We start from the raw sequence: 12,868 nt of genomic DNA on the forward strand, positions 1-12,868 counted from the left end.
TTCCTTCCTTATTACAAACCAGTTCCACACCTACTTAGCTTCAGTGATTCTGCAGCATCAGGTGCTCCCAGACCATTCCCTGGGCCCCAGATTATTCTTGTTTAAAGAAATTGCTTCACATGCTGTAGCTAGGTCATCATTCAAGAGCTGCACAAAAATACAAGTGGGTGTTATTTTAAGTTGGAATAGTTGATATTGCTAAGTGCTTTCAAATTTTTTAACCCAGCCTACAAAACCTGAAATGTAGGAGACAAACATTTACAATGCAATTAAAAAAAAAAGAAGATCAGACCTCAGGGAGGGATTCTGTCTCTTGCTGTTTAAAATATGAACTGAATTTTAAACGCCTAGTAAAGGAAGCGTTACACAATGCTCCAAAGATTTAAAATTCAGGGATAAAAGTTTATATCCAAAAGTGATGGGCATATGAAAATTGTGCTTTCAGACAAGTAGAGTTATTTATCATACGAATTCAACTCGCCTTTAGTTTCTGGGCAAATTTGGATAGTATTCTATCTATATATCTATATATAGATATATATCTGTATATCTATATCTATATATATGTGCGGTTTCCCATTTACAGTTCCTGCAAAAATCTAAAACAATGTGCTTCACTTCGTGTATAGCAAAGGCACCTGTGTTTATTCTCCCTTTTGGACAAAAGGTGATATTAAGATCCAGGTTTCCTGACAAAGACAACCACTTCTGTTCTCCCTTCTTTCTTCCATCTCGAATGTCCGTGAGCCGGACCAGAAGGCCGCGTTTGATTCCTTGCTTACACTGGGAGAGGTTGCTCTGTGAGCTGTTTGGAGCGTCGTGATGGAACGAAGGAAACCAGGCAGAACTGTGAAGCAGAGGGACTGTAAAGAAAAGGCTATTCTGGTGTGAGGAGGGGGGATCCGGAGTCCTTTCAGCTCCACAAGCAGATGTTGCTACCAGATTGACACGTGGAGCCTGCTCCCGCTGGGGAAAGGTAAAGTTTACCATTGGGACAAACGCAGAGCTCATAGATAGTCTGTCGAGCAGCTGATGAGCTTGGTGAGGAAGAGGAGGAGGAGGAAGAAAATGAACCCAATGGTAGATTCCCTAGTCGGATTGAGTCTGCATTTAAAAATATCTAGGAGGAAAAGAAAAGGGAAGAATGTAAGGCCTTTTCTCTATTTGTATGATTGGACTTTATTTCGATGAGTACAGATACACCTCTCTAACATAGGCATCGAGAAAAGCCCTTCTTCCTTTACCTGGTTCAGAACTGATGAACGATGATCAATTAGCAGGTGCCAAACTACACTTCCCATGATGGACAACCACATTCACATAATGTCCAACCATGTAGACACATGCGTCCCAGCATTAAAGGCTTTCCTGGGACCAACACACATCTCAACACAAATAGGACCCTCTTAGGTGCTTCCAATCTCTTGTAAATCATGCAAAGTGGGAGAATGTTGGGAAGGATTCCTTCAATTTCAGGACGGAGGGTGCTGGATATAGGCAAACCTCTAGGCTCCAATGCTCTCCAAATAACACTATAATCAGGAGCATGCTGAAATCTAGAGGCTCCTCTCACAATAGAGTCCTCCAAGGGAGACTCTAACAACTCCATGTTGGTGCTGAAGTAGCAACCTCCAAGGCATCTGGTCCCCAAAATACTTATGATGGCATCAGGAGGGTACTGGACCTTTCAGACCTTTTCAAAGTTTGCAGACTTCAGACAGAGTCTGAAATGGGGAGAGGGGGGATGACCCTTCCCAAGTCTGGTGGGTGTATCTGGACCATTCTCATCACTACCTAAAACAAATCCATAATCATTTTTATAGCTGCTATGTTTTGAGTAAATCAATAGCTAAGCTATCTTTCCTTCCCCAATCTGAATCACGCCCATAGTATGGGGGAAAGTTGGCTTTTAAGATCTGGATTGGGCCATTTGTCCCTACTCTAGAATAAAAATGAACAAAAATCATAGCTGCTAGACATTACTTAAAATAATAATAATAACAATAATAATAGTATTTCTGACCCGCCTCTCCCTCTGGATCGAGGCGGGGAACAACATATAAAAACACTATAAAATATATAAAACTGATTAAAACATATAAAATTACTACATTATTAAAATAACAGCCAGACATTTTAAAATTCGACTGGGTAGGCCTGCCAGAAGAGATCAGTCTTTATAGCTTTTTTAAATTCAGAAAGACTGTTGAGTTGGCAGATCCCTCCTGGCAGGCTATTCCACAGTCTGGGAGTGGCAGAAGAGAAGGTCCTCTGGGTAATGGTTGTCAGCCTAGTTTTCACTGACTGAAGTAAATTCTTCCCAGAGGACCTGAGTGTGCAAGACGGATTGTACGGGAGAAGGCGATCCTGCAGGTAACCTGGACCCAAACCATGTAGGGCTTTAAAAGTAAGAGCCAACACTTTATACTTCACCTGGAATATAAGTAATATCTGTTTTGGCCCTAACAGACAAGTGTACAGAGGTACAGGTTAGGGATATACAAATTTTGTTTGATCCCTTCCATCTGCGTTCTGCAGATTGTCAGGTGTCTCCAGCATCTCTTCAACAGGTGTACTATCGCTCTGCCAAGCTGACTGCAACATAGTTGGGCCATTCCCATCAAAGTGGGCCTGTCTGCATTTCCCTATGGTGCATCCAGCGGCCTTCTCTTCTGCCAGGTTCATGGCATAAGACTACTGCAAGGGTCAAACTACATCTTGTGCAAAAAGGAGGAGAGGCTGGCTCTGGTGCTGGTGAGAAGATTTTTTATTTTTTATTTTTCTTGTTAAAAAAGTTTTCAAAACTTCACGGATAGTTTTGAAAACGTTTTTTGACAAGAAAAATAAAAAATCTTCTCACCAGCACCAGAGCCAGCCTCTCCTCCTTTTTGCACATAGTTTTGGTGCTTCACCCTCCAACCTATCTCAAACTACATCTTGCCTTCAAGGGGTGTTGCAGTCCCACGCATGGGATTCCCCATACGCATGACCGTTGCTCTGGAAATCCGTCCCTTTGGGGGCTTTCCGGATTTCAGTGGTGCCCTTGATATTTGTGAGCCGAACCAGGGCTCCCTTCATGAAATCCAGGGTTTTCTCCATTTGTGTTAAAAAAAAAAAAGCAATTTGCTCAAATTACACATTTTCCAGCTACAATTTGTGCAACTTTTTTGCGTGTGCAAATAATAATTTAAAACAGCAACACAAATCTGCAAACTGGCCCGACTCAATGAAGATTGAATTGGGCCAACTTGCAGGGGTGAGCTGATTAAAGACTGGTGAGGTTCACCCCCAGGATGGATTCCTCTGCCATCCCTAATTCCCATGTTTTAATCTTTTTGAAAGGCAGTCATGTACGTGTGTACGTGTGTGTGTGTGTGCATGCGTGAAAATACTTTCCCATGTGCCACTTTCCTGCCGGCAACCCCTCCCCTGCAAGTTGCTTGGTGCTTCTAAAGCTGCTATTTTCTGCAAATAGTATCAATATTTCAACAGGCATTGCTTTCTAGTAAATATAATAAATAAGACGGCTGCCAAGGAATACATGACTATGGACTATTGTGCTCAGGTCTGTAGAGCACAATGGGACTCCATGGCAGTATAATGGCTGGCAATAAAGTCTCTCTTTGTACAATCTAAGCTGTCATTATTCTGATGCAATACATGGCTTGGGCTGGTGGTTAAATATTGATATAAAGCTGAAGGCAGGGGGCACAGTGCATAAGTACATCAACGTTTGTGAAGTGCTTTGAAAATGAGAAGCACTGCACAGCGCTATCTTCTTTGGCCATATTGATTTAACTGTGGCCCATTTATGGGTCCCACTTAGGGAAGAAGAAGAAAAAAAAGGCAATGCATTTTTCATCACTCATGTAGCAATTACATTTGTACATTAGTGTGGATCAGTATAATGAAGTTTGAAAAGTGAGCTGAAAGTGAAAATGCCATCCTTCGCATTCGCTTTTGTTCTTTTCGATATTCCTAATTATTCGTACCATCTAGGAAAGACTTGTGATGTATGCGTTACTGGTGTAAATTTAGAGCATTGGAAAGTGAGACTGTTTGGTAGCTGAGGCTGGGGGATTGTTGATTGGAAAAACCTTCTGGTGAGGTGGGAAGTTATTTTATATGGAGATTAGAAGGCTACTGTTCAGAGACAGCTGGGTAGAGATCTGTTGGGTAAGAAATGGTGGGTGGGTGGGTGGCGGAATGAATTTTACCCTCCAACTGATTTGAGCAGATCATAGTTTTATGGGTGGACTAACTAAGTGATTAAGGGCACAATCCTATGGATGTTAAGACAGAAAAATCACAGCATGCCCCGCCAGAATGCTAGCCAATGGAGTTTTTTAAGCCCTGTGACCAGTTTGAATTGTATTTCACATCAAAACACACACATCTGTACTAACTTGGATGAAGTAATTTTGACAGAATCCGAGATGGACGTAGCTTGGACACCCTCTGGCCATATTGTTTTGGATAACGTTCAGCTTGCACAACCTGATGATGGGAACAAGCTGCTTGGAATATTGAGTCCTACCACCTGTTCACTGGATCTTTGCCCCTCCTGGAGATGAAAAACTGCCAGGACTGGGTTCACAGTGTGCTAAATGTGTGGTGAACACTTCCTTGAGGGAAGGAATTCCTTCCAATTCCCTTCCAATCTGGCTTCTATCCTGGGTATGATAGATGACTTATGCCAGGGATGGTGGAGGAATTGTAACCCTTTTGGTTCTCCTAGACCTCTCAGCAACCTTCAGTATCATCAATGGTGATATCTTGCTGGGTTGTCTGTGTGGAATGGGTCTTGAAGACAAGATATTATGTTGACTTTGGTAATTTTTGATGGAACAAACTCACTCAGTGGTTTTGGGAGTCTCCCACCCCCCCACTTCTGGGCATTTTGTCCCCCATGCTTTTAAGCATCTACATGAAGCTGCTGGGGAAATTCATCCAGAATTTTGTGAAGTGTAATCAGTATGCAGATCACATTCAGCTCTACCTCTCATTCCCAAGGAGGCTGTGGAACTTTAAGAGTTCAGCAGGGATTTGGAGGCAGTTTTTACATGGATGAGGGTGAACAAACTGAAGCTTAATCCAGACAAGATGGAGGTAGTGTTGGTGATGAAGTTCTGCATGGGATTGAATTCCTTCTGAATGATCAAGTTTACAGCTTGGGATTCCCCGAACTCAGCACTATCTGTGGAAAAACAGATGGTGGTTGCTAAAGAGTGCCATCTATCAGTTTAGGTTGGCTTGACAGCTGTGACCCTATCTAGAAACAGTGGGCTCATGCTTTGGTTGCACCCAGAGTAGACTGTAGTAATGCACTCAACATGGGGGTGCCTTTAAATATGGTTTAGTGCAGGATGTGGCTGCCCAGATACTTGTGGAGGCCAATTGTTTGGACTAGTTCACACCAGTTCTGTATCTACTGCACAGGTTGCCTATTTGTTTCTGAGGTTTTGACCTTTACATAAAGCCTTAGATAGTTTGAGACCAGGTTCCTTTGACCACTTACACCATATGAGTGGTGTAAGTGGTCACACTTACATCACTTAGTACACCCAGGTACTAAGATAAGCTACAGAGGCCCTGATTGCCGTTAGATTAGTGGGCACAAGGGTCAGGACCTTTTCAGTGGTGGCCCCATAATTGTGGTACTTCCTGCCTTGAGGGGTATGTTTGGCTGTCTTCCTGTTTTCATTTAGAAAGCCTTAAAATATTTTTTTGTAAAAAAAATCTCAGACCACCTCTAGTTCAAGATGGTAGGTTGGATTTTACTTAGTTGCAAATAAACATGCACAGGATTGTGGTGTAAGAATCTGAAGAAAGCAAACATTTGAAAGTGGTTTTTTTTAAGGCAGAGAGAACCCTTTATTTTGTTGAAGTAAGGATCAGCAGTAATGAGTTGCATTTTGGGCCTAGACGTTTTCTGCTTGTGTCGTGGTGCTCTGATCAAGCTTACCTCCCCTTCCGTGGATTGCAAGTGTAGCTCTTTCCTACAGGTGGCTTTTAAGTCCCCTGCAGCTGCACTCACTTGTATTCCCTTTGGAGCTTCCATTATCAAAGATCTAGTTGGTGATTCAAGCCTGAAAGTGTAAAACAAACAAAGAAAAACAACAATAATAGGGGAAAATATCTTTAAAAGATGATGTCCTATACACATTGCCCAACAGCCTAGGTAAAACATTTCTCCCAAGACAATGGAAAAAATAAAACTTCCACTGACTTCCCTGTCTTTCAGAAAATTCGCTTTCAAGATTAAAAAAAGAAAGAAAGGCCCTGGCTTCTTACAATATTGATACTTCATTCAAAATTCTTTTAGATCTCAGTTCAGATCTTTGTGGAGTATGCTGTCTTTGTTTCTGGAATAAAGACTATTTTATTTGTATTTATTTATTTTGCAATTCATGATGTTTAAGTGACTAGCTGAGTTATCAGATATAACAAGTAATTACATTTAAAAGGAATTGCTGCCTCAAGTAAAAGCCCATCTTTAGGCCCACCTCCCGGTGTGGTAACTGCTATTTGTGCTGATGATAAACCATCACTGTATGGAGGTAGCCACGGGCCTTTCTACGCCTAAGGATTATCCCAGGAAAATGAAGGGATCGTCCCTGCCTGCTCCCATGATCCCCTGTGTGTCATTTGGATGCACAGGGATGATCTTGGGGGAAAAGGCAGGTGTAGAAATGGCCCACGTGTAAGGGGACATGAGACAACTATGCTGATGGATTTTTTTTAAAATCATATCTCTGCAAAACAGCTAGTTCTGGCAGATTGCTTGAACTCAATGTATAGAGTCTGCCATGTGGCTCCTTCTCCTTGTGGTAGTGACAACTCATTGTCAGAATAACTGGTGGCTACATGCCAGGAGGGTCATAAATACGTCGTTCTAAGAAAGGCATCATGTGAAGATCATTAATCGGCACTATGCTCTCTCTCTCTCTCTCTCTCTCTCAAACACACATATGCATGACGCGACGGCTTTCACGATCAAGTCAACAGTCCCATGTCTGTTTGTTTATTGAGACTTGGTATGGATTATCACCACATAATATGCATGATCATTGTAGCTCTTCCATGATGGCAGGAACCTGAAAAATTATTGTTTGTTTATTTATTAGTGTTATCCTCCACCTTTTCCTCTAAGGAGAGACTTATGTATGGTTCCTAAGTGGTCTTTTACCATGGTAACAGGTAGCCTACAGAGATAGAACCCCTCAGTAGCTGATTATCGGTGGAATCCAATTAGCTCATCCTGCTGATGGAACTGTTGGGGGAGACCGCGGAACAGATTTTGGGAGGGAGGAAGAGAGGAGAATGTCTCATTGTGTGAGGAGAAGTCCACTTGTGCAGCCCTGGATTCTGCCCTATGTGGTTCAGTTCACAAGGAACATGGGCCATATGCCAAATTCACAGGCCTCCTGGCCTCTAGAGATTTTTCCAAGATGGATGCTGATTCATACCAGGCCTGGAGCTGACATAGATCAGATCCGTCCCATTGGGAGGGAATTTGTAAGCAAACAACTACACAGTCCTAGGAAGGGCTCTTTCTCTTCCTCTATTCCTCCCTGCTGGGATTATGCAGGATTCATTGGAGGCTCCGATGTTGGAGCTCTGCACAACAATAGGTACGAAAGCTCTGTTAGTTCTGTTTCCTAAAAAATGACTTCCCACAAAATGACTGTAACATGTTCTACTAGAATATCCTTGTTTCCTAAGGAAGGGGCATGGTTTAAATCGCCGTAAACTTCTGTTTAGAAAATGTTAAGATCCAACTTTCCTGCTAGAGAATAAATTCTTCAGCACAATGATATTTACGTCACGGCTCCCAACCCACATGCTTTTATCCCCCCCGCCCTTTTAGGCAATAAGATATGCCACCATATGACAAAATGGGCCCCATTTTCTAAACAATCTAATGCAGAGGGAATTTAAAATAAGTGTGGTTTAAAATAGAATATCCCTTGTTTTACAGGCAAGAAAGACAATCTGCTACGCAAAAGGGTTTTTATTTAGGATTCAAATCTGTCATCACTAGGTTGAAAGCATGGGTTAAAATGATGGGTACCATTCAGCCAAAGTTAAGGACATTTAAGTTCCATTGATTTTGGTCAGAGAGATTTAAGAATGTGCTTAACTGTCTCTGAAATCAATGAGAGCTGAAAGTATTTAAATTTGACTGGATTATGCTTGCTGTGTGTGTGTGTGTGTGTGTGAGAGAGAGAGAGAGAGAGAGAGAGAATGCACACACATATGTGTATTTCTGTATCACAATCCTAAATTTGCTAGAAAAGCAATTTCTAGTAAATGGTAACTTGTTAAGTCTCACTTTATCTGTTGTAGTAACGATACAAATAATACACCAGTATAAATGTTCATAACTGTACGTTTGCAATGAGTGTGCTCTGGTTCAGGACCAGGAGAAAGAGATATAACTGCACCTTCAAAGAGATGTACCCCAAAGCAATCTGATAATCTGATAATCATATTTTGTTCACGTTCCCAGCCTATCTGAAAGCTCCATCACACCAGGGGTTAACGCGCTCCCTACCTCGCTTCTCCGCCTGTGTTTTCCTTCCTCAAGTTACTTCCTCTTTCAAAAGCAAAAGTACACAATGAGCATGAGGCCCATTGAGTCTGCTGTTCTAATGGCGCTGCTTCTCCTGCACACAGCAGGAGAGAGCAGCAATTCTGAGTTTAAAAAACATTGGACTTAATGAGGGTTTTTTTTTGTTGGGCAAGGAAGGCCAGAAGGGGTGGAAGGCACTGGCAGACGACATCATGTCAGGGACCTGAGCAAACTCCGTGAGTGCCCAGTAATGAGCGTGCAATAAAATGCTCATTGGATAGAGCTTTTAGAGAAATGTGGAAAAGTGTGTGTATGCATGTACAGATGCACAAATCAAACCACCATAAGATGAATTCCAATGTAGAAATAATTTCCACATTATACTGAGAAGCTATTTTTAAATATCCTCATGGATGGAAGTGAGAGCTGCCTATAGAAATCAATGAAAAACTCCAACATTTTAATGTAGCTGGAATTAAAAACAACAACTTGCTAATGTAAATTCCGAAGCAAATGAAGTTCATTGTTTCCGTATTGCATTGTGGAAGGGGCTGTGGCAGGGAGGGAGTGGTTGATGACAGTGCAGTTCAGCACTTATATTTATTAGATGTCCATAAAACAGCTTCTCTCTGCATTGTACAATTATTTTAAAATAAAAGAATAATGCTGTATGTTACAAATGATATGAGAAAACACAATACAAAACCAACATGCAGATGCAAATACCAAAGACAAACTGGTAAAAAACACAATGCGAAGCAAATTTGATAAAATCTGGTAAAAAATATATGAAGGGCTAAAACTAGCCCAGGAATAAAACGGGAGTAATAAGGATTAAAATAGTAAAGGTAATGAATGCTGCAGGTTGCTATTTACAACATCCCTGCAGTGTTGTCCAGAGGTGTTATACACCTACTGCACATTGTGGATTGGGCTGAAGTGCACAGTTACACTAAAGTATATTAAACTATCAGGCTCGGCTACACACTACACAATTAAATTAACATGCATCATGCCCCTGAGAGAGTTATATAGCACAATCATGCTTATACCCTTGTTGCGGGTTAGACGGCTGGCTGAGAAAGAGTAGCTTGTAGCAGCCCTTGCAATTTAATGCATTGTTTGCATTGCAGGTCAGAGGTGGGGCTGAGGTTGGTTTGGGATCCCAGTCAACACTCCCTCATACCTTTCAGGTTGCAGCAAAGGTCAATCTACTCAAATTGCCCCCTCAGATCTTTTTGCAGGCCACAAGAAGCATTGAACTACACAGAGAAACCTCATGTTCCATTGACGTGCATGCATACTGGTTACACTTTGAAATGTTCAAAACCTAAATAAAATAATTGTACATGAAGTGAGACCCAAGGTAGAGCAGTGTCTCCTGTCTTTGATGTTAAGTTTTTGTGTGTGCTTTTTTTCTTTTTTCTTTTTCAAGGCCACCAGCTGCATGCTCAAGTATAAACTGCAGGGCTACACTACAACATTTTGTTGCTGGGTTTCACAAGTTTTCAGGGGATTGGACTCAATGGCCTTGTAGGCCCCTTCCAACTCTACTATTCTATGATTCTATGATACTACGCTGCATTTCTGGAGTTACAGCAAGGATATAAGGCAGTGGTCTTCAACTAGTGGGTCGCGACCCAAAGATGGGTCGCGAGGTCAGCCCAGATGAGTTGTGCCAAAGCTGTTGCCACTGTGTTGGGCAATTGTGAAATTGTAAAAGTGGGTCCCATGTTTCACGTTCAGAGTCCAAGGTGGGTCTTAGGTGGGAACTAGTTGAAGACCAGTGAAATAAGGGATTATGAATGACAGACTTGCTAAGAATATTCTATTCCTTGTTTAATTTACAGGCCAAATGCTGTAAACTTTGTACTCTTGCAGCTTAAAATAATATATTCCAATGAGTGTTGTTTTGTACAACATCGTATTCTTTGGTTTTGAATCTGTAGATAGAATTGAAAGTAAGTATTTGAAACCCCAGGGTTCCAGGAAAAAAATCAATGGAGATACTGAAATAAAAAGTTTATGGCTCCTTAATTTTATTCATTGATCATCTATTGTACTCTGAGGGATATGTACACCATGTTCTCCTTGATTTAATTGGAAACCCAATAGTCGTTTAAGAGCAAAATTCAGCACCAAAAGAAATATTAATTTATCACATCTCTGAAACTCAAAAATGGATAACTTTACATATGTTTCCCATATGTGTGGAATGACTCTTGGATATTCAACAGCCCAAGATGGTAGTGGCATGATTCCAATCTTCTACCCTGGCACCAAAAATATTTCCAAATAATAAGAACATAAGAAGAGCCATGCTGGTTCAGACCAAGAGTGCATCTAGTCCAGCACTCTGTTCACAAAGTGGCCAATCAACAAAGCAGGACATGGTGCAAAAGCACCTTCCCACCCATGCTCCCCAGCAACTGGTACACACAGCCTTACTGCCTTGGATATTGGAAGTAGCACATAACCATCAGGGCTAGTAGTCATTGATAGCCTTCTCCTCCAGGAATTTATCCAACCCCCTCTTAAAACCATCCAAATTGGCGGCCATCTCCACATCTTGTGGTAGCGAATTCTATAGTTTAATTGTGCACTGTGTGAAGAAGTACTTCCTTTTATCTGTCTGAATCTCCCACCAATGAGCTTCATGGGATGACCCTGGGTTCTAGAATTTTGAGAGAGGGAGAAAATGTCCCTCTCCACATTCTCCACACCATGCATCATTGTGTACATCTCTAATATAACAAACCTAAATCATAAATAGCACTAAAAGCTGTAGTAGTATGATCTTCAGATCAGTGTTATCTAGTTTGAACCACTGGAGTTCATTCTAGGCTAAGGCTCTAAAATGGCTGCTCACTGTTTATAAGCATATGAAAAGCGCTTGGCCATTATTAAGAGGTAACAGAATTGGGGGCTTTTTCTAATTTGTCTACAGGGCTCTAAACTGAATTAAAAGCAGATATGGCCACCCTTGTGTGTTCAATTAAAAAAGCAGTGGAAGTTTTCCAGGCATAGGGTACCTGGTGCCCTTCAAATGTTTTCAACTACAACTCCCATAAGCTCCAGACAGCATATCCAAAGGTCAGGGATTATGGGTGGTTCTAGTCCAAAACGCTTAGAAGGCAGCAGGTTGCCTACCTGATTTAAACTCTAGAATAAAAATAAATAAATTGGGAATGTCTATCAACATGTCTCTTCTTTTTAAGGAGGAGGTACTGAACACTCTCTCTTTTCTGGGTGAAGGTTAACATGTCCCAGTGGATTTGAAACTAGAGGTAAATCCCACGTAGAGTAAAAATAATAATCCAGCCCTGGGCCTGGATAGATGAAGCTGTCAGGTTGAATCTCCCACACTCATTAAAAAAATAAATAAATCTCAAGTTCTTTTTTCCTCCTTTGAATATGTAGATCTTTGCAAATGCTGGTAATTTCTCATCAAAACCAAACTGAAACAAAATTCTCACCCATTCTTAACAGAACGCTGAATGTGAATGACCCATTGGTATGTCATCCATTTTTGCCTTTCAAACATCTAATGAAGGGGAAAGGGTGTTTATCTCTTCCCTACCGTCTGCTTTTCTTTTGCAATATTCTCCCACAGCTCTCTCTCTCCCCCTTAGCTAGGGTTCTTAGCTGGTCACAGGTCATGTAGGGGAGAAGAAGGGATTAAGGAAAGGATCAAGCATACCCTCATCAACTGTTGGCTCCCCACCCCACCCCCCGCCAAATTTCAGTATTTCCCCACCCAAGTACACTTTTCAGCTGTCTGGCACCTAGAATCAGAAAAGACCATCTTAGCCCCAGTACCCATTCAAAGTTACTTTGGCATCAAGTCTCCCATTTATTATTTCATGCAGAGCATGTCATCACCATTGCCTTGTTATCAATCCTTAAGATCTCATGAACTGAGACATCTCAAAGGTGAACACTAATTGAACGGAACACTGCATTACTTTTGGCATATCTAGTTCACTTTATTCTAATTGGAACCATGGAAATGAATTGATTTCATTTGATTTTAAGAGGTAGTGAAGGCGGTAAGGGTGGGAAGCAGCAGCACCTGTGTTATAAAGATAGTTTGTTGCCAAGGCTGGAGTGAAATCTAAAAATGCAGTGACATCTCAAGAATCGCTAGAACTGTCATTTATGTATTGTAAGGAAAGGAGAGGCCTTGTCAAGTCTACTGCTTTCAAGGTCCAATGTTTTCCTGAGGAGGATTGAGATTCAGATGAATCCCAGGCCTACCCAGTTAGGGCGCAGCCCTCAGCACTCCCTTCTAAT

The 12,868-nt window shown here is 41.5% G+C and overlaps 1 protein-coding gene across 1 annotated transcript in view; it reads right to left on the reverse strand.

Moving 5' to 3' along the window:
- Positions 1 to 581: 581 nt before the first annotated feature.
- The window catches only part of SGCZ (sarcoglycan zeta), a 668,548-nt gene continuing 656,261 nt past the window's right edge, over positions 582 to 12,868 (reverse strand). Inside the window, exons 7-8 of the mRNA XM_063135185.1 lie at positions 5,966 to 6,089; positions 582 to 1,120 (exon numbers count right to left, since the gene is read on the reverse strand). Of these exons, the coding sequence (XP_062991255.1) occupies positions 914 to 1,120; positions 5,966 to 6,089 (331 nt within the window). The 3' untranslated portion in view covers positions 582 to 913. The remainder of the gene's footprint in view (positions 1,121 to 5,965; positions 6,090 to 12,868) is intronic.

The sequence above is a fragment of the Elgaria multicarinata genome, chromosome 10 (genome assembly GCF_023053635.1).
Source record: "Elgaria multicarinata webbii isolate HBS135686 ecotype San Diego chromosome 10, rElgMul1.1.pri, whole genome shotgun sequence".
In the NCBI taxonomy this organism is placed as follows: Eukaryota; Metazoa; Chordata; class Lepidosauria; order Squamata; family Anguidae; genus Elgaria; species Elgaria multicarinata.